Below are 23,259 nucleotides of genomic sequence, written 5' to 3'. Positions count from 1 at the left end.
TGCTGACAGCTCAGAGCCTGGAGCCTGTATGGAATTATAGGTCTCCCTCTCTCTCTGCCCCTTCCCTGCTCATGATGTGTCTCTGTCTGTCAAAAATAAACATTACCAAAAAAAAAAAAAAAAAACTTAAAAACAAATGCATAGCACTAGTGACAGATGGTATTAGCTACACTCACACCTAAACTCAAACATGGCTAACAGAAAGAAGGTCAACTGATACAGCTTCTATGGAAAATAGCATCATATTTTCTAGGAAAGTTGTAAACATCCATACTCCTAAAATTCAGCAAATCCTCCCTAGGTATATACTCAGGGGCAGGTATACCACAAGACAGGCACCAAAAGGTTTATAGTAGCATTCTCTGTACAACCAAAACTGAAAAGAACTCATATGCCCATCAAGAGTGAATAAACTGTAAATCATAAAATATAATATGGCAATGACAGTGTAAGAACTACTACAGTAACCAAGATAAATAAACCTCATATGCAAATAAAAGTCCCCAAAAGATACGCACAATATGTTTACATTTGTATATAGTTTAAGGTGATAAACCTAGAACTAAAAGCAAGGAAATTATCATAAAAGTCTAGATTACAGTTAACCTCTGCTGAAGGGAAGGGACCCTTCTCTAAGCAGTGTTCTCTTTCCTGACCTAGAGGGTTGTCTCACATTACTGTAATTAAGCACTCTATTTTATGAATTTTTTTCTTTTGAACATTTTAGAATTTTTTGAACTCCCTCATTTTTGGCTCAAAGTACTTCCTTAATGCTAGCTGAGGAGTCGGCATTCTCTAGTGCCTGGACAGCCAGACTATAAGTACGTTAGTATACATAAATAAGTTTCTCTTCCAATCTAAGAACAAACCATTTACAAAAGCCATTTATAGAAGTTCAAGTAACAAACTTATCGGCCAAATTCCCCTCTGCCTTTTTTATTATTTTTTTAATGTCTATTTTTGAAAGAACATGAATGGGGGAGGGGCAGAGAGGGAGAATGAGGATCCCAAGCGGGCTCTGCACCGATAGCAGCAAGCCTGATGTGGAGCTCGAACTCAAGAACCGTGAGATCATGACCTGAGCAGCAGTCAAATGCTTATCCGACTGAACCACCCAGGTGCCACCCCACTGCCTTTTTAAAATTAGAGAAATGGGTCTATATTATAATGCCTGCAACATGTGATATGTGACACTAAGAAGCTCAAAGTTAGTTGGTATAAAACCGTGCACTGCCCAGAATGAAGGTAGAGGGCCCAACTGCAGTGGTACTATCAACACGAAAGCCTTTGTTTTTAGACTAACTGCCAGTACCCAAAAGATAACTCCTAGGTAGTGACACTCATCAGAATAGGGGAAAACTCAGCAAGAATAGTACTGAGGGTAAAAAAAGAATAGCTCTATTGTAGCCACACTGAGTTTGAGGAGTCAGGACAAATTCTGAGTGGCCTGCCTGGCAAAAAGATAGATACAAGAGGCAGTAGCTCAGGAGACAGGTGCAGCCTGGACCCAGAGCTTTGGATGGTATCAGCCCAAAAGTGGTCACTGAGAACAAGGACAAGGCCCAAGAAAACACTTGAGAGGCAAATTATCATTTCTCATTTTTTCACATCTCAATTCATACACAATGGTTAATTCTGGCAGCAAGCACTAAGCACTAAAGAGGAATTGTATAGTATCAGCTCTGTTCTTCAGACTGAGTTTCAGGTAAATATAAAATAGCACATTACACATGTTAAAGCTCAAAAGCAAATAACCTTACTATTTGTAAATAGATCCAATTGCCTATGAATAAATTAAAAAGTACTTCTCAAAGATAAAACAAATTATTTAGGGGGAAAAAATCATTTAGAGCAACCCAACAGTAATGCAAACTCCCTGAAAGTTTATTGGTTAAGCAAATGTCAAGGTAGCACAGAATCATCCTGCCAGAATAAGGTCTTAAAGGGTACTTTGGAGGGGCCCGTAGGTGGCTCAGTCAGTTAAGCATCTGACTTTGGCTCGGGTCATAAACTCACAGTTCATGGGTTCAAGCCCTGCATCAGGCTTTCTGCTATCAGCACAGAGACTTGCTTCAAATCCTGTCTCCCTCTCTCTCTGCCACCCCCTTCTATCTCTCTCAGAAAAAGCACTTAATTAAAAAAAAATTTTTTTAAGTTACTTTGGAGACATTTGGGTCGTAAGAATTTTTGTTGGAAAAAAAGAATTTTGTTGATATTGCAGCTGATTGCAAAAATCAGAAAAAAAACAAAGAGAATTCGTTATTACATAGGCAAGGAGTCCTACTTTTGTTGCTTCACCAACAAGAGAACAAGGGAATCTAACAGTTGTGAAGAGCACTAAAAATTCTAAGGTTTTGAGCAGAGTCCAGGCGGTTCTGTAAATTCGCAAATTTACGCACAAACTGCTAGTGGGTAAAATCAATAAAACCACAACTCACAAATCATATTTCTCCAGAAAACTGACTCTAAGTATTCCTGATGTTTATTAAATATGGAGTTTTGTATTTGCCCACTATCGTTTCCCCTTAACTATCCCCTTTACTCCAAATATATACACAACAATCACGTAATCATGTGTTTAATTTCAAATCGCTACAGGAAATTTGTAAAACCCTTTGCTATCCGTGCATGTGTTGGCTTAGTGTTTTCTTCTGCTCTGTTTCTTATCTATATCCATACCTGTCACTGTGTCCACCTTGAACCCTAAAGGCATAGAGCACATGGACAGAAATTACCTGGATGTCTCCATAGTACAGAGTGCCAAGTAGCCATATGAGAAAACTTTTAACTAGTGATTTAACATATCAAATTATGAGGAAAATGTTTTTCTAGTAAATTATTTGAGGGCACACTTCATCAGTCTCATTATAAACCACAGAGATACCATGAACATCTATCATTCGTTCTTTACCTACAAAGTACTTACCACGATTCCAATGAAAACGTTCCCCTTTTTTTTGTCCTTAACATTTTCCTGATCTTCACAGATACACAGAAGAAAGCTGGTAGAAGTATCAGTCACTATCTCATCGACATTTATAGCATCATCCAGCTTGACTAAAGGATTCACATGTAATAATTATTAAAGAAAACTATATGATACATTCCCATTAACTCTTTTCTCCTTTAAAACAATGGCTCATTGTCCAAGACATTTTTGCTCTGTGCAAAATTTCCCACACACAGCCTTCATTCTTCTGACTTACTCTGATCATAGTTACATGCCTTATCTCCCCCAAAATATGAGGCTCATGAGGATAAACAGCTATTATGTTCTCACTTCCCAAAGAGCCTAGGAGAGTACCTTTTGGGGAACCTCAAATATGAACCCTCTTCTTTACTTGGATAATGCTGAGACTTGAATCCTTAACAATCCCATAATGCTTAATTCCCCAAGTCAAAGCATGAATACACTAAAATAGTATAAATTACTTTCTTCCTTTAAAGTGCCTAAAGCTTTCAGAAACAGCAAGAAAATTTTTAAAAGACATGAAGAAAACCAAAGAAGAAAACCAAAACATAGTATGTGTACATATATGTATGTATGTGTGTGTGTGGGTGTGTGTCTGTGTGTTTAGTAAGTCCATTAATTAAATTCTCAGGGATAAATGTTGATCTGGGATCAAATCAGTCTGTAACTACCCCAACTTAGGCATCAGCTATAGCAACACCAAAAGAGAAGCAGGGAAGTGTACCATTTTAGGAACAGGCTTTAATAAGAGATTCAAGTTCAGGCAAAAGAAACAATAAAATTACCAGGTTCTTACAGAGTGATCAGTTTAGAACAGCACAGAATTGCTCACGATTTGGGGTCTATTCTGAGCTGCACCTATCTGTGATCTTATTCGAACAAAACGGTCTTCCTGATTTGGGTAGAAGCTCAGCAGGTCTCTAAATAAGTAGGTTTGTATGAAATCATGAAAGAAATTGTTTTCACACAGTATCTTTTAAGACCTTATCTCTACAGTTTTTTTAAGACCTGACCCCATTCCACAGTAAACATTTTAAAATGCCTCTTTGTCCCATTTTGTATATACTTATCTGGTTTTTAAAAAATAATATTTTATGATTGTGCTATTAGAATCATTTTGCTTCAAGTAATTCACTGAATTTATGAATAACTATAGAACTGCGGGGCAATCACTGTGTACACCGAGGGTTCTCACAAAGTGAGAAAGCCTCACTATACCTATTTTTAAAAATAATAAAATTTTTATGAAGCTAACAATTAATGAGGACGGCCTACGATTACCTTTCATAAGCAGTTAAGTTTGTGCTAACTTTATAGTTTTCTTTTCACATTTTGAAGTTAATAAGCTGTTTTTAAGGTCTTGTCTTAGGAAGGATCTAGAGGAGCTCAGAGGCCCTAAGCACCTAACTACCACCCACAGTACAATTCAAATCAGTTGCTAACTTGTTATCATCTTTCATCAGGCTCTCTTTTTTTGCTCTTACAGTATGACAAACTCCTCTCTTTCAAAAATGCTTGTTTCTAGCCATTCCCAATTCCTCCCTCTTCAATAGTGCACTAATCAAAGGTGAAAGTAACCAGACCTCATCAAAAAGGTACCCATTCAAAGAATAATTAAATAAAAATGTTATTTAAAACAAAGCCCTTGTAATAAAGGAAAATTACTATTTGAAAAGGATATCTTCTCCAATAAGTGTAGATTTTGTATAAAGAGCAGTTAATTTCCGGGAAAAAAGTGAACTTTTATTATCCCCAATAGCCTTTAATGCTGCAGTTTCAGTCTGCTTCACGACTCCCACCTTCAACAAAAATGAGAAATACTGAACACATATGATGAAACACATGTCAAGACTTAAAATTCTTGAAACATTTCAAAATAAACAAATTCTGAAATTTCTCAACAAAAATGAGAAATACTGAATACACATATGATGAAACACATATCAAGACTTAAAATTCTGAAACATTTAAAAATAAACAAATTAGTCTACAATGTCCAGATGTAGGGCTTAAGAAGTAAACACTACACGGAGCTCACAAGTGAATCACTAAGAAACACTCTACCACAGCCTTTTTTTTTTTTTAATTTACCTTAGAGGCTCCTAGGTGGCTCAGTTGGTTAAGTGCCCAACTACTGATTTCAGCTCAGATTATGATCCCATAGTTCATGAGACTGAGTCCCACATGAGGATCCAAGCTAAAAACACAGAGTCTGCTTGGGATTCCTTCTCTCCGTCTCTCTCTGTTCTTCCCCTACTCATGCTCTCTATTTCACAAAATAAATCAACAAACTTTTTTAAAAATTACCTTAAAAATCTAATAAGCTGAAAACTCATGAAGATATAATGCTAATAATTGTGACACACTTTTGTTTCCCAAATACCAAATTCCAATTCTAATACCACCTTACGAAACATGCTTTCACTCTCTGGAAGGGAATCCAATCCCCTGTTCCCTCAAGTCAAAGCCGACTGACCTTATATCCTTTTGCCACAAGGCGGCGTACATGAACAAACAGTCTGTGAGTAGGTATGCTTGCTGTCATAAAGTTGTGATCTAAATGGCAATAAATATTAAGCTCCCGGGCTGCAATCTAAAAAATTAAAAAAGAGAGTATCAATAAATTCCTATTTCAAGAGTTCCCCTGTGGTGTTCACTCACTTTGCTAAAAATCCATCAAGGTATATACAGTTAGGATTTGTGCACCTCTCTATATGAATGGCCTATCAATAAAAAATTTAAAAAACATTCCCTACACAGAAGCCTATAGTTTAAGCCTATTTTTTGGCAGTTCCCATGGCCTAACCTCAGAGCCAACATCAGTATCTATAAATGTGGAGAAGTATGACAGGTCTTCTATGCTGCTTAGATCTATCAAAACCTTAAAGTTTTGAGCTGACCTTGCACAATGATATTCAACGCACAGAGTGTGACACTATAACAGAGTAAGAACTTGCTACACAGCACATGCAGATAACTGAAAATTAGAAGATACTACAAAACATAAATTCTGAACCTACTCAGACAGAGGGCATCTTTGAGGAAGTGGGAAGAGAACCCCCTGGTCTGGTTAGCTAATTCATGATGCATAAATGAGAGAAGTACAAAACCAGGCAGCACCACCTAACTCCCCACTTTCTTCTGGAAAACACGATGGCTCAAACACTTCCCAGTGGAGCCATGGAATATTCATTCCAACATTCTCATTCCCCGCCCCACCCAACTCTGAAGTGTAGTTTCTCATCACAAGGCTAGAAAACATCAGCCTTTATTGGGTGGTAAGACTAAATCTAGCACTCAACCTGGAGAGCTGGGGAGAGAACGGCATTTTCTTTCACCCCTTTACCTATACAATGCCAACTACATATCTGTTTGTGTCCTCAGAAAACATGAGAAGACATGTGTCTCCATCAAGAAACATAAATACTCATATGATTATGGTTCATTCACTAACTGATTCATCCAATCACCATGCAATGGATGAAAGGAACTAGGTGAGCACCATGGAGAACAGACATGACATTCCCAAAGGGGTCCCTCACCTCCTCCGGTAAAAAGCATAGCATTCACCAAGTTTGCTTGTGTTTAGTTATAGTTTTTACTTTAAATGACAGCATTTTTCAAGGTCAGAAATGGAAACCAAAAAATTACAAAACAGTTAAGGCTGGATAAGGAAAACATGAAACCGTTTTTGCAAAAATAACTTACCTCTGCATCTTCCCCAAAGAATCTATACTTATATCCACATTCCACACACAAAATTGCATCTTTCTGCTGCTGCTTCAATTCGATGTACTGTAATTCTAAAGGTGTGTAGATGCTTTTGGTCCGTTTGTTAGATGGTTTAGAATCAAAAGTTGTCTGTAAATTGTCATTACCCTTTTGTGAAGATCCAGAAGGACTGAGATCAAAAAGTGTCTTGTCCTGGCAATCAAAACAATTTTTACAGTTTAGAAAGTATTAACCATGGTAACGGTATTCAGAACAAACCTAACAGTTTATCTACATGAAAGTTCGTAGAAGGTACATAGTATATTCAGGTAAACATTTTTACAAGTTTGACATTTTTTCACAGTAAAAGACTTTTAAAAAATGAGCCAAACTAAACTATTATATAATTAAGGGAATTTTAAAAGCTTAAATATTTTAAAGTTTTATAAGCCTCTTTTTAAATTTTATTTCATTAAGTCTACTATAAGTAACATTCTTCTTTTCTTTATTAATTCCCAAAGGCATAAGGCACAAAAAATGAGCAGGCATGAATATATGTCTTTCAACAGGAGGTAAAACCACTTTCAATAGGCATATACTATCAGCTATAGCTGCACTTAATGCTTCAAATTTCCAATCACAGTCTGAAAGTATATTCCATAAGAAGCACGAATCTTTGGTAAAGAAATATGACAGAGAGCTTTTGGAAAATACAAAGCACAAAATCACATTTCAACATTAGTATTCCTGCTATCCCTACTACCTTAATTTTTTTGGTAAAGAGACATGACAGAGAGCTTTTGGAAAATATAAAGCACAAAGCCACATTTCAACATTAATATTCCTGCCATCCTTACCTTCGTGTGTGAAAACCATAATTAATTCCAGTTTAGAGCTTAAGGCAAATTTCTTCTTATGAGACTTATTTATACAAAAGGTAAAATGAGACAAATTTGTTGGATAAAACTGCCTTCTAACTAACTGTCACTGTGTCACTGCCATCATCTAAAAATATATCAGCTACACTTGGAATTAAAAATATGGCCTAGGGGCGCCTGGGTGGCTCAGTTGGTTAAGCATCTAAATCTTGATTTCAACTCAGGTCATGATCTCACGGTGAGTGAGTTCAAGCCCCTCGTCAGGTTCTACACTGTCAGCAAAAGACTGCTTGGGATTCTCTCTCTCTGCCCTTCCCACACGTTCTCCTTAAATAAATAAACTTAAAAAAAATTTTTTCCATATATATATATATATATATATATATATATATACACACACATAGAAAGTGATCACAAGGGAAGAGAAAAAAGAAATTATGTCCTATATGACCCCATCAAGGTGACTCTGGTCAAAGAAAAAGGTCCAGGAACATGTACTTTACAGTTAACAATGTTTAAAAAATTCATTTAATTGAAAGAGTAGGTAGAGATGTAATTCATCTGAGTGGTGTAGCCAAGCAAATGTCCAAAGATCCAGCAATGAGATGGAGAGGTATGGTGAAGTGTGGGAAGGTGTGGGAACAGAAAAGTGGGTCAATGTATCAGATGAGTGATGTCATTTGCTTTTAATTTTGATGGATTTTTCTATTTCATTTCCATACATTTTACGTAAAATCCAGAAATACTACACATTGTAAAACTTAATATTTTAAGAAAATATATCTCCTAGGGAAAAAAAAATATTTATACTTTATGCATATATGGAATGAAAGTAGGCATACAGAAAAAAACTACTATCCATATAGTTTACCAAACAGTCTATCAGAATACTTGAGTATTAAGCAATTTTTTTTTCATCATTTGGGTGGAAAATACTTCTCAGATATACTATACTCTTTTTTATGTTCTCAGAGGCAGCATTCTGAACTCAATTTAACTCTGTCTTGATAATTCAGGATGATCAGGAATAAATGGGAATTTTAAAACCTATCAAGACTTACGGGGTTGTTGACTCTCACACTAATGGTCGTATACCCTGGGCATTTAACTTCAGTTGGTAGCTTTTTACCATTCATGTGTGTCCTTCCATGACAAACAGTCAGCTATCTCCTGTAATGACGTCCATGTACTACTTCTAGGTGTCCCTTCTAACTGGTGACTTCTAATGTGCTGCGAATCAGGAACACCAAGCTGGTCATTTTATGTATAATTAGTAAACAACCTCTCAGGAAGCCCTAGGTAAATTCTCCAGTTAATAAAGTGAGCTTTAATAGACACATCTTTTGATACCTACACTTTATGACCACTACACTCAGGTGAACTGCTTCTAAGTATTAAAAGAGAGTAAAAATTTAAAAACAAAAACAAAAAACACTTTTTTTCCCCCCTGATAACCTAAGTCAATGGATCTCTGCTTGGTTGAAGGAGGAGCTCATGAATCTGGACTTCATGGGAAGAAGTGTAAACTTCTTAATATTATATACAAAATCGTGTTGGTGTGAGTATTTTTCTGAGTAAACAATCCAGAGCTTTCAATTCATAACTTTTCAAACTTACATAGCTTTTCATTTAAATGACTCAAGAAAAGAAGAGGAACTATTTCTCTAATTCAATGGCTCTCAACCATGGCTACACATTAAAATGAAAGCTTTAAACAATATGCAAATTCAGTTCTTAGTGAAAAAACAATATGATTCTGAAGAAAGCTCTTTTTTATCAGTAGTTTTTCAAGTTCTCCAGGTGATTCTAATTTAGCTGGGCTGAGAAACACTATTCTGAATTGGAGATATTAATGATGGAGCAAAGTTAATTCCTAATCTGGCAATGATGAAAAACAATGTATCATATGACATTGGCAGTAAAGACCCATACATATTTGGTTTCTGTTTGAATTTATATCACCACACTTTCAACTAAAAACCTCAAAACCAATTTATGTTGCCTGTGGTTGTCTACGCTAATCATGGTAACTCTAAAGACTATAAAACACTGTGCTAGTATTTATTATCAAGAATCTCTCCAAGTCAATGGTTCCTAATCCAGGCCGTACATCAGAATCACTTGGGAGGCTTTTGTTTTACTCCATTTTAAACAAACCAATTCATCCCTATTTAATATGTAGTAAATCAGAATCTCCAGGGACTGAAAAAATAACTAAACTAAAATGCAAAAGCTACCTCAGCTAATTCAGATGATTACCTAAGTTTGGGAATCACTGCCTTGTGTGAACTCACAGAACCTAACGGCACCTCAGAACCTACTGGGGCACCTGGGTGGCTCAGTCATTTAAGCATCTGACTCTTGGTTTTGGCTTGGGTCATGATCTCAGGATTCGTGAGTTGGAGCCCCACATCAGGTTCTACACCGAGAGTGCAGGCCCTGCTTGGTAATCTCTCACTCAAGATAAATAAATAAACTTAAAAAAAAAAGAAAAAAGAAAGAAATTAAAAAAAAAAAAAGAACCTATTGATCTGAATACTTGGACATTCATCTATATAACACATACCTTTTGACTAATTTGAGTTTTGGAATCTTCAGAAGAAACTGCATTCTTTGCACGGAGACGACTGATATCGTCAAAATCAGTACATTTGGGCAGAACTGCAAATCTCTCCTGAAGAGGCTTTGTCTGGACTCTATTTTGAGGAAGAGCAGAATCGCAGCAGAATTCTCTCAATTTTTCCAGAGACTTTAAAATCATCTTGGTCCTCAGACATTTCTTTGGCTCTTAGTTAGCAAATCAGAAGAAAATATAACAATAGTATTTTGTTCTCATATGACAATTCATAACCAGTAAAGGATTTTTACGGCGAAACCTTCTCATTAAGGCAATAAATCTAACTATAATGTGATAGGAAATTTTAAAAAATTTTAGATTCAGGGTAAAGACAGTATGCTGAAACATACATGTAATTTCCCTTGGCCCTGAAATTCCATTACAACTACTGTATGGTTTTGCCTTCTTTTTTTTTTTTTAAACATATGAGCAGATAAGGACAAACAGAAAAAGAGGTGGCAAGAGCAAATAAAATATCTGAAGCTAGAAGGAAAAATGAATGAACAATAACCAATTTAGCACACCTGAAAGCTAAGTCCAAAATCAGTAGTGAAGAAACTAAGAACGAATATCATTTATAACATGAAAAGCTTAAAAGGCTTAGGAGTCAGGGCAGCAGAATATGTAATAAAGGGAGGTTCTAAAATAAAAAAGACTGATTCAAAGAAAGTTGATCCCTAAACCCATACCCTACTCCAAGCTCAGGGACAGCTGTGCTTCCTCTCCTAAGCACAGGACTGGAAATTTCTCTGGAAAAGGTAAAACAGGCACAGCCAAGATCGAGTACTATGCCTAAGCTAGAGGAATAATCCCTAAGCTAGGGTTTACTGCAAGCTGAGAAACCCAACCTCTTCCTCATCAATTCTCAGAACACAGGCAGCCAGAGCTCCCCACTCCAGGCCAAGAGGAGGGAAAACTACAGAAACTGATCACCTTAATGGGAAAGACCTAGAGATATCACGCCAGGGGATTCAGCAACGAAGGTAGATCACCAATCTTTCCCAACACACCTGGTATCCCACCTGCACAGCTTTGCTCATGCTATTCTTTCTCCCTGGAATGCCCTTGACCCCAATTTCTACATGTCAAAATCATACTTGTTCTTCAAGATCCCTCTCAAAACTACTTCTCTCATGAAACCCTCTGCTAACTCCCCTAGCCTAAAATCATCTTTTGTCTGTGCCCCTATAACAAGATGACATTTCTCCATAGCATTTATCATAGTCTGCCAATTGGCAGTTACTCATAGCCAACCAACCCATAAATGAAGGAAAACTATCATTTACTGTCTATTATCTACCATATGCCGTAATACATATTTCCTAGTACTAAATAAATGAAAAAGGGACTGTATTTATTATCTCTTACCTTTCCTATTAAAGCAAAAACACTCTGACAGCAAACCTGTGTTTTGTCCATGAGAGTTTAAAACATTTCTTCAATTTATATTTAATTATATGTATATATATTATATTTAAAGCTCCCTTCAGATGTATATTTTGCCCTTCAGATGTATATTTTGCCTTGTCTCTGCTAATCTTGTAACTAGGATAATACAGGTTTGAATCTTTCAATTACTCTCTCCTTTTCAAAACCTACATATGAATCAAGAGGAGCCAAGATGGCAGAGCAACATGAAGTTTGTTTTGCATCTCTCATCCATGAAATGCAGCTAGATCAACAGCAAATCATCCTGCACACCTAGACAACTGATTTGAGGATTACCACAACAATCTGCCCAACTTGAACCACAGAACTCAGCAGGTATGCAGTGTGGAGAGGTGAACTGGAGGAGAGAAAAGCCACGGAGAGCAGGAAGCTGTTTTGGCTTGCAGAGGGAGGATGGAGAGGAGAGGAGAGCATGAGAAAAGCAGCGCCCCCCCCCCCCAAAGCAGCTAGAGAGAAAGGAGAAGAGTGGAAACGGCCACAAGGGAATGAACCAGAAGGGAGAAGGGAGAAAGGAGAGGATTTAAATACTATTAAGACTCTATAAACAGGGGTAGCACAGAGTCTGAAACTCCACAGCTCAATACCTGGTGGAGTTCTAGTGCGAAGGGTGAATCCCCCAAGAACAAACAGCAAGATCTGGGGGGGGTCCTTGGGCCACACAGAGAGGCAGTTCCCCTGCTGGGAGGACATTTTGTAAAGGCTGTGCAGCCTCCCCAGAGGCAAAAGTCCCATCAGACTCTGGAGAACAGTCACATTCGCTAGTGTTGGAATGAGGAAGTTAAGGGTAAAGGCTGGCACCAGATGTGTGCTGTGACTTACCATAATCCCTGAAACAATGCTGCTACACAATTGCGTGAACTTTTTCTAAGGCAGGCTGGCAACCGCCAGTCTCTGGGCATTGGCAGTAGTCAGTCTCTGGAACATTTCTGGGGGCAAGCTGGCACCCAGCCATTGCTCAGATGGTCTGAGTAGGTCAAAGCTGCAGGGCCTTCAGAAATGAGGGATTTGAAAACTCGCAAAGGAGGTACCGCCTGGCAGGGTGATAGCTTGGTCACTGATAGTGTAGAAGTGGGGAGTGGATGGAAGCTGGAGACAAAGAAGGGGTGCTTGATTGCCAGTGGGCAAGAGCACAGAGTTCTGATACTAGACTGGGTAGCTGGGTGATGCCATTTTCACCCCTTGTGCACAAGCTCATACACACCTAGAAGCACCACCACAATACACCTAAATAAACTACACAGCGCCATCTAGTGGAGAATGGAGCTGTTACACCAAGCCCCAACCAACTGGGCCAACTGCACTCTAGAGGAACACGATAAGTCTCTATGCCTGCATACTTTATGCATTATAAAGTTTGACTTCTAGGGGAAACTGGATGTAATTTCCATCATATTTCCTTATGTTTGCAGGTCCATCTGTTCAATTTTTTTTGTGTTTCTTTTCTGATTGTTAAATACATAAAGAGGAAAAAAGTACTTTTATTTTACATTTTTATAAAAAAGATTTTTTCTTTTTTACTATATTTATTACTTTTTTGTAAATTTTTAAGTCTATTCTACTTTCATTTCATTATATTTTACCATATTCATTCTTTTAAATCTTCAAACATTTTCCTTTTTTTCCCCTCTTTTTCTTTTCTTTTCTTTCTTTTTTCATATTCCATGAAGTTTCTTTCAACAACCAGATCAAAACAGACCTATCATCTAGTTTTCTTTATTTGATTTTTTCGTGTTGTTTTTAATTTTTAATTTTTTTATTTTATTAATTCTTTTTCTTCCTCCAAAATGACAAAACGAAGGAACTAACCACAAAATAAGGAACAGGAAGAAATGACAGCCAGGGATTTAATCAACACAGATACAACAAGCAAGATGTCTGAATGAGAATTTAGAATCATGATAATAAGAATACCAGCTGGGGTTGAAAAAAGCATAGAATTCCTTTCTGCAGAGATAAAAGAAGTAAAATATATTCAGAATGGAATTAAAAATGGTATAACTAGGATGCAATCTTGAATGGATGCCACAGCGGTAAGGATGGATGAAGCAGAACAGCAGAGCAGCAATACAGAGGACAAACTTAATATGGAGAATAATGAGGGGCACATGGGTGGCTCAGTCGGTTGGGCGCCGACTTCGGCTCAGGTCATGTTCTCACAGGTAGTAGGTTCGAGCCTCATGTTGGGCTCTGTGCTGACAGCTAGCTCAGACAGAGCCTGGAGCCTGTTTCCGATTCTGTATCTCCCTCTGTCTCTGACCTTCTCCTGCTTATGCTGTCTCTCTCCCTCTCTCAGAAATAAATAAAACATTTTTAAAAAAAAGATGGAGAATAATGAAGTGGAAAAACAGAGGGAAACTAAGGCAAAAGAGCACAATATAAGAATTAGAGAACTCAGTGACTCACTAAAAAGGAGTCACTTCAGAATCATAGGTGTCCCAGAAAATGAAGAAAGAGAAAAAGGGATAGAAGGTTTATGTGAACAAATCATAGAGAAAAACTTTCCTAACCTGGGGAAAGACAGAGATATCCAAATCCAGGAAGCACAGAGAACTCTCATTAGATTCAACAAAAACCAACCATCAACAAGGCATATCATAGTCAAATTCACAAAATACTTGGCAAGGAAAGAATCATGAAAGCAGCAAGGGGAAAAAAGTCCTTAACCTATAAGAGAAGACAGATCAGGTTTGCAGCAATCCTATCCACAGAGACTTGACAGGCCAGAAAGGAGTAGCAGGATATATTCAATGTGCTGAACTGAAAATATGCAGCCAAGAATTCTTTATCCAGCAAGGCTGTCATTCAAAACAGAAGGAGAGATAATAAGTTTCCAGACAGACAAAAACTAAAGGAGTCTGTGACCCCTAAACCAGCCCTATGAGAAATTTTAGGGGGGACTCTTTGTGGGGAGAAAATATGAAAAAAAAAAAGAAAAGAAAACAAGAAAGACCAAAAGCAACTAAGAAAAGAAAGGACCAGAGAACACCACGAGAAACTCCAAGTCTACAGGCAATATAATGGCAACAAATTCATATCTTTCAGTACTGACTCTAAATGTCAATGGACTAAACACTCCAATCAAAAGACACAGGGTAACAGAATGAACAAAAAAACAAGGTCCATCTATAAGCTGTTTACAAGAGACCCATTTTAGACCTAAAGACACCTTCAGATTGAAAGTAAGGGGATGGAGGACCATCTATCATGCTAATGGTCAACAAAGGAAGCTGAAGTAGCCATACTTGTATCAGACAATCTAGATTTTAAAACAAACTGTAACAAAAGATGAAGAAGGGCATTATATTAGAATTAAGGTGTTTATCCACCAAGAAGATCTAACAATTGTAAACATTTATGCTGCAAATGTGGAAACACCCAAATATATAAATCAATTAATCACAAACACAAAGAAGCTCACGGATAATAATACCATAATTGTAGGGGACTTCAACACCCAACTTACATCAATGGACAGATCATTTACACATAAAATCAACAAGGAAACAATGACTTTGAATGACACACTAGACCAGATGGACTTAACAGATTTTTTTAGAACATTTCATCCTAAAGAAAAGGAATTAAACATTCTTCTCAGGTGCACATGGAACATTCTCCATAATAATTAGCATACTGTGAAACAAATCAGCTCAACACATACAAAAAGAGTGAGATCATACTGTGCATATTTTCAGACCACAACACTATGAAACTCAAAATCAATCACAAGAAAAAATTTGGAAAGACAATAAATACCTGGAGACTAAAGCACATCCTACTAAAGAATGAATAGGCTAACCAAGAAGTTAAAGAAGAAATTAAAAAGCACATGGAAGCCAATGAAAATGATAACACCACAGCCCAAAACCTCTGGGACACAGCAAAGGCAGTCATAAGAAGGAAGTATATAGAAATCCAGGCCTTCCTAGGAAGGAAGAAAGGTCTCAGATACACAACCTAACCATACACCTTAAAGAGATGGAAAAAATCAGCAAATAAAACCAAAACCAGCAGAAGACAGTAAATAATAAAGATTAGAGCAGAAATCAGTGTTATTGAAACCAAACCAAACCAAAACAAAACAAAAAACAGTAGAAGAGATCAATGAAACCAGAAGCTGGTTCTTTGAATTAACAAAACTGATAACCCCCTAGCCAGTTTGATCAAAAGGAAAAAGGAAAGGACCCAAATAAATAGAATCAAGAATGAAAGAGATCACAACCAACACTGCAGAAATACAAACAATAATAAGAGAATATTGGGAGCAATTATATGCCAATAAATTGGGCAATCTGAAAGAAATGGACAAATCCCTACAAACATTTAAGCTACCAAAACTGAAACAAGAAAAAACAGGGAATCTGAACAGACCCATAACCATAACCAGTAAAGAAATCAAATTAGTAATCAAAAATTTCCAAAAAACAAAAGTTCAGGGTGAGATGGCTTTCCAAAGGAATTCTACCAAATATTTAAAGAAGAGTTAACACCTATTTTTCGAAGCTGTTGCAAAAAACTGAAATGGAAGGAAAACTTCCAAACTCATTCTATGAAACCAGCATTACTTTGATTCCAAAACGAGACAAAAGACCCCACTGAAAGGGAGAACTACCAATTTCCCTGATGAACATGGTTGCAAAAATCCTCAACAAGATACGAGGCAACTGGATCCAACAATACATTAAAAGAATTACTCACCACAATCAAGTGGGATTTATACCTGAGATGCAGGGCTGGTTCAATATATGCAAAACAATCAGTGTGATTCATCACATCAATAAAAGAAAGGACAAGAATCACATGATTCTCTCAATACATGCAAAGAAAGCATTTGACAAAATACAGCATTCTTTCTTGATAAAAACCCTCAAGAAAGTAAGGATAGAAGGATGATACCTCAAGATCATAAAAGCCATAAAGGAAAGACCCACTGCTAATATCATTCTCAACGGGGAAAAACTGAGAGCTTCCCCCTAAGGTCAGAACAGAGATGTCCACGCTTGCCACTGTTATTCAACGTAGTATTGGAAGTCCTAGCCCCAGCAATCAGACAACACAAAGGAATAAAAGGCATCCAAATCAGCAAGGAGGAAGTCAAACTTTCACTCTGTGCAGATGACGTGATACTCTTTATGGAAAACCCAAAAGATTCTACCAAAAAACTGCTAGAACTGATCCATAAATTCAACAAAGTCACATGATATAAAATCAATGCACAGAAATCAGCTGCATTCTTATACACCAATAATTAAGCAACAGAAAGAAATCAAGGAATTGATCCCACTTACAACTGCACCAAAATCCATAAAATATCTAGGAATAAATCTAACCAAAGAAATGAAAAATCTTTACACTGAAAACTATAGAAATTTTATGAAAGAAATTGAAAAAGACACAAAAAACTGGAAAAATATTCCATGCCCCTGGATTGGAAGAAAAATATTGTTGGGCGCCTCAGTGGCTCAGTTGGTTGAGCGCCTGACTCGGCTCAGTTCATGATCTCATGGTTCGTGAGTTCAAGCCCCTCATCAGGCTCTGTGCTGACAGCTCAGAGCCTGGAACCTGTCTTCGGATTCTGTGTCTCCCTCTTTCTCTGACCCTCCCCTGCTCACGCTGTCTCTCTCTCTCTCTCTCTCAAAAATAAATAAAACATTAAAAAATTTAAAAAACATATTGTTAAAATGTTGATACAACCCAAAGCAACCTAAATATTCAATGTAATTCCTATCAAAATAGCACCAGCATTCTTCAGAGTGAGAACAAACAACTCTAAAATTTGTACGGAACCAGAAATGACCCCAAATAGCCAAAGCAAACTTGAAATAGAAAACCAAAGCTGGAGGCATCACAATCCTGGATGTTAAGCTGTATTACAAAACTATAATCATCAAGACAGTATGGTACTGGCAAAAACACAGATACTCAGATCAATGAAACAGAATAAGAACCCAGAAATGGACCCACAAATGCATGGCCAACTAATCTTTGACAAAGCAGCAAAGAATATCCAATAGAATAAAGGCAATCTCTTCAGCAACTGGTGCTGGGAAAACGGGACAGCGACATGCAGAAAAATGAACCTAGATCACTTTCTTATACCATACACAAAAATAAATTCAAAATAGATGAAAGGCCTAAACATAAGACAGGAAGCCATCAAAATCCTAGGGGAGAAAACGGGCAAAAATCTCTCTGACCTCGGCCACAGCAACTTCTTACTCAACAGGTCTCTGCAGGCAAGGGAAACAAAAGCAAAAATGAACCACTGGGGCCTCATCAAGATACAAAGCTTCTGCAGTGAACGAAACAGTCAAAAAAACTAAAAGGTAACCAACGGAATGGGAGAAGATACTGGCAGATGACATATTAAATAAAGGGCTAGTATTCAAAATCTATAAAGAAGTTATCAAACTCGCCACCCAAAAAAAAAAAACAATCCAGTGAAGAAATGGGCAAAAAACATGAACAAACACTTTTCCAAAGAAGACACCCAGATGACTAACAGACATGAAAACATGCTCAACATCACACATCATCAAGGAAATATATGCCAAAATCACAATGAGATACCATCTGACACCTGCCAGAATGGCTAAAATTAACTCAGGCAACAACAGATGTTGAGGAAGATATGGAGAAAGAGGATCTCTTCTGCACTGCTGGTGAGAATACAATCTGGTGCAGCCACTCTGGAAAACAGTATGGAGGTTCCTCAAAATATTAAAAATAGAACTATGTAGGACCTAGCAATAACACTACTAGGTATTTATCCAAAGGATACAGGTATGCTGTTTCAAAGGGGCACAAGCACCCTAATGTTTATAGCAGTGCTATCGACAATAGCCAAAGTATGGAAAGAGCCCAAACGTCCACCAACAGATGAATGGACAAAGTAGATGCATATATATGTATACACACAATGGAGTATTACTTGGCAGTAAAAAAGAACGAAATCTTGCCATTTGCAACTACATGGATGGAACTAGAGGATATTGTGCTAAGCAAAATTAGTCAGAGAAAGACAAATATCATGACTTCATTCATATGAGGAATTTAAGATACAAAACAGATGAACATAAGTGAAGGAAGGCAAAAATAATATAAAAACAAGGAGGTGGACAAAACATAAGAGACCCCTAACTACAGAGAACACACTGAGGGTTGCTGGAGGGGTTGTGGGTGGGGAGACGGGCTAAATGGGTAAGGGACATTAAGGAAAACACTTGTTGGGTTGAACACTGTGTGTTATACACAGGAGATGAATCACTGGAATCTGCTCTTGAAACCATTATTGCATTACATCTAACTCAGATGTAAATAAATAAATAAGTAAATAGAAAAATAAAAGGTATACATGAATCAGTCTATACTATAAATGTATATATTATATAAGAACTTCTCTTCTATAGATATAATGTAACTTTCTCAGGATGGGGGTGGGTTACAAGCCTTTGGATTGTATTCATACAAGTCTGTATTTATTTATAGAGCATTAAGATTACAGATATTTGTATTTATCAAAATGCTTCTGAGATAGAGTCTTATATTACATTTATCTGTAATTCATATAAGAATATTAATAGTATCAAAATTCAAGTCTGAATTTTGAGCCATGTAGGAGATTTTATTTATCAAAGACGGCCGAACATATATATCCCCTCCCATTTGCTCTTCCTATAATGTGATGCTGATGTTCCTGGGCTGGGAGACAGGATCTATGTTCTCTCTCAGTGAACTAAGACAGGCCTTTGTAACTAACACAGTAAGGCAGATGTGACACTATGTAACTTCTGAACCTAGATCTCAAAATCAGTACAGCTTCTGTCTGACTCTCCAAGAGTTCATCCTTGGAGACTCAAGCTATGAGAAAACTCAAACTAGCTTACAGAGAAAGATCAATGGTGTGTTAGATGTGGCAAATTGATATTGGCTTACTTACTAGAGGCAACTGTTAAACCTTTAAGAAGTTTGTGAATCAGCTACCAAACACAGCCATTATTACAAATTGGGTTATATAAACCAAACAATTAAATAAGTTCTATTAAAAACAAAGATGATAAATACTCAAACCTCATCATTTTCTAGAATTGTTACTATATTTTACTATTACCCATGTTCTAAAGGTTATTAATGGCTGTTGTCTCCATGTGGTGGAAATGCTATACAGTAATGTGCTACTGCTACCAGACACTCCTTCCCAACTCTAGAAATCAAACCTTAAAAATAGAACTACTCTAAATCTTCTCCTTTAAAATTTGAAAACAATTCTTAAAAAGATCAAACAGATCCATGAAGAATTTAACTGCTTGCAAGAACAACGTCCAACATTCTTTAAAGAAACACACAGCCTAACATGTAATTAACACAGAACTCAAAGTATCTATGATCCAAACAATTACTACCACTAGGTACGAACAAAGGGTATAATAGTCAAGAGTTACAGACCCAAAAATGACAGACATGACAGAATTACCATACAGAAACATGAAAACACCTATTATAAATATATTCCACATAATCAAAAAGGTAAAGAAAAAAACATAAAGAACGAAATGGAAGGGTTTTTTTTTTTTAATTTGTTTTTTGTTTGTTTTTTGGGGGTTTCCTTGGTAACAGCTTTACTGAGATATAATTCACATGGAGAAACAAGAAATTTTTTAAAAGAAGTAGAACTTCTAAGGATGAAAAATGTACAATATCTAAAATGAATATGTCACTGAATGAGATTTATGACAAATTAGGCCACAGAAGATTACTGAATTTGGAAACATAGCAGGAGAACTGATCTAAAATGAAGCACCAGGTGTAAAAAGACAGGAGAACACATGGAAGAGCTTGACTTGTAGATGTTCCTTTCCCTTTTTTCCTGAGCGCCATTTTTAACAAGTAGCAAAGTCTTATTTCAAAACATCCTAAGTCGACTGCCTTACTGACAACAGAAAACGGTATTATTATCAGATTTATCTTTCTCTTTAAGCATACCTCTCCATTTCTGTAGGTATTTCATACTAAGGCTTTCATGCTGACCCCAAATCCAAATTTTACCTTCTGAGGAAGGATAGATACCTTAATGCCTGACCCCTCTAAATTGTGACTTCTTTTTTCTTTTGGCTTTCCTTTGATCTCATTCTCTACCTCATTTTGAGGGATAATGGAGGAAGAAGCATTTTATGTCATCCCTTACAACTTCTCCAAGGCCAAAAACTAAAGAAATACTTCTCAGCCATCTATAAATCCAACACCACCCCCAAAGTCCAAGAGCTCAAGAATGGTGGTTTTATCCAAAGATGCATACAGAAAGAACACTACCATGCTAAAAAACCACAGAGTAGATTTACATGTTCTGACACTGCAAACTGTTTAGAAGTTCTCTGTTAAGTGGAAAATACAGTTGCAAATCAATACATACAGTACAATACAATTTATAAAATACAGTTTACCCTTAAACAACATGGTTTGAACTACATAGCTACACTTACCTGGGGATTTTTTTTTTTTTCATTAAATAACAGTATACTACTGTGAATGTATTTCTCTTATGATTTTCTTGATAACATATTGTTTCCTCTAGCTTACTTTGGTCTAAAAATACAGCATATAATATATATAAGACACAAAATATGCATTATCATAAGGCCTCACTGAAACATAGGGACTATGGGGTGCTTTCATTGACTACCTTCTCCATTTCTGTATTGTTTGAAATTTTTATAACATGAATGTTTTACTTTTAAAAGCAGGACAGAGACACCTGGGTGGCTCAGTCGATTAAGCATCCAACTCTTGATTTCAGCTTAGGTCATGATCTCATGGTCACGGGATCAAGTCCCACATCAGGCTCTAAGCTAGGCATGCCTCTACCTGGCAATCTCTCTCTCTCTCTCTCTCTCAAAATAAATAAAGATTTTTAAAAAATCAGGACAAAAATCAGGTAGGAGAAATAAAAGAGAAAATGAAGAGAACTATAGCGAATTGCAGAACTCCAGCTCTACCTCCACTCCCCCAACCTCCTACTCACACCACCACACATGGAGGGGCCAAACTATTCAAGCACAATGGAGATCTTTCTCTACAAAGGAAAAAATGGCACAACCCTCCAATAACCTCCTCTGCTCTTTGGAAAATACAGTATCAGTGCTATGACTCCTGAGAATGAAGACTTCTCACCCCAAGACTCACCAGCATCCCCAGACATTACTGAATCACTTCTTCCTTCCTTTTCTTGGACTTTCTTTGCTTTCTCTTGTACAGGCTCATCACTTTCCAGTGGTCTCTTTTTACTTCTGCCAATTCCCACAACCTGTATTGGCAAATGATGTGTTATGTCTAACCTCAAAACTTGATGTATACAAAATAACTTAAACCTTACTTCTGAATGACAAGTCTTTCCCTTCCACTCTTCACAGAATCATATACTTTCGACTCTGGAAAGAACTGTGGGTGAACTGTCTTCACCGTCATGAAAGACAATGTAAAGATTGGCACGTCATAAGCCTCAGCACCCCAAGGCCTGCTACAATCAATTAGAACCAAGAATGATATCTTTACGTACTCAGTCATTGTTCACCTAACACAGATTGCAAACTCTTGATCATCCTACTTACTTATGTTAAATAAAATAGCTTTAAAAAATATCCATTTAGGAAAGGTGAAATTAAGTAGATAATAAAAGAACATTATCATTTTGAAACGTGAATTCTAATGTACCTGTTTCATATTCAAACTTGGCTTATGTTCACCACCAAAGAAACCATAAGGTTGTGCACTATTTGCTGGCAGGGAACCTTATAAAAAATTAAGATCTTCACTGAATAACCTCTAAAGGTTTGGTGTAAAATAAAGTCTTGGTGTATTCATGAAAATGTAGACTATCATCAAAAATCAAAGATGGAAGGGGAGCAATCACTTTACAGAAGAAATATAAATGAAAGGAAGAAGACTCTGAAGAAGCTGTCACCCCATCTGTTTTAAAACTTGGAGGGTGCAGGCACCTGGGTGGCTCAGAAGGCGCACTGGAAAGGCTCAGGTTATGATCTCACAGGTTTGTGAGTTTGATGAGCCCTGCCTCTAGTTGCACTGGCAATGCAGTGCCTGGTTGGGATTCTGTGTCTCCCTCTCTCTGCCCATTTGCCCGATTATTCTCACTCTCTCTCTCAAAACAAAAGAAAAGAAATTTGGAAGGTGGCTAAAAGCCAGTCTGCAATCCCTTTCCTTATCCTCAGCTCAAAAATACAATACCAGGGGAGCCCCAGTGAGGGGCTCACCTTAGGTTTTCTCTTGGTGGCAGTTAACCTGGTAGAAACAAAACAAACTTACTTATTTATTCAGTTGAGGGGTGGCAAGCAACAGGAAGGAACCAATGACTAACCATTCACATCTGTACCACCTTAAGGAACCTAACCCATATTGTGTCTCAGACTTTACAATCTTGGCTATAAGGAGTAGTCACTAAGGAACTGCACTCTATGACTGCTTTGACCCTAGTCGCTTAAAATATTAGCACCACTATTGCAGCCGTAAGAACTAGAGATTTAGGGGCGCCTGGGTGGCTTAGTCGGTTAAGCGTCCGACTTTCGCTTAGGTCATGATCTCGCGGTTCGTGGGTTCGAGCCCCGCGTCGGGCTCTGTGCTGA

The 23,259-nt window shown here is 37.2% G+C and overlaps 1 protein-coding gene across 2 annotated transcripts in view; it reads right to left on the bottom strand.

Moving 5' to 3' along the window:
* The window catches only part of MSH3 (mutS homolog 3), a 179,616-nt gene that overhangs the window by 155,501 nt on the left and 856 nt on the right, over nt 1–23,259 (bottom strand). For both annotated transcript variants that reach the window (XM_039220117.1, XM_039220118.1), the window contains exons 2-7: nt 21,806–21,926; nt 10,127–10,347; nt 6,680–6,895; nt 5,448–5,564; nt 4,653–4,770; nt 2,927–3,072 (exon numbers count right to left, since the gene is read on the bottom strand). In XM_039220117.1, the coding sequence (XP_039076048.1) occupies nt 2,927–3,072; nt 4,653–4,770; nt 5,448–5,564; nt 6,680–6,895; nt 10,127–10,347; nt 21,806–21,926 (939 nt within the window). The remainder of the gene's footprint in view (nt 1–2,926; nt 3,073–4,652; nt 4,771–5,447; nt 5,565–6,679; nt 6,896–10,126; nt 10,348–21,805; nt 21,927–23,259) is intronic.

The sequence above is a fragment of the Hyaena hyaena genome, unplaced genomic scaffold, assembly GCF_003009895.1.
Source record: "Hyaena hyaena isolate Hyena2069 unplaced genomic scaffold, ASM300989v1 scaffold_862, whole genome shotgun sequence".
Lineage (NCBI taxonomy): Eukaryota > Metazoa > Chordata > Mammalia > Carnivora > Hyaenidae > Hyaena > Hyaena hyaena.
Note: the sequence above shows the minus strand (reverse complement) of the source record. Positions and strands in the feature narration are given on the sequence as shown.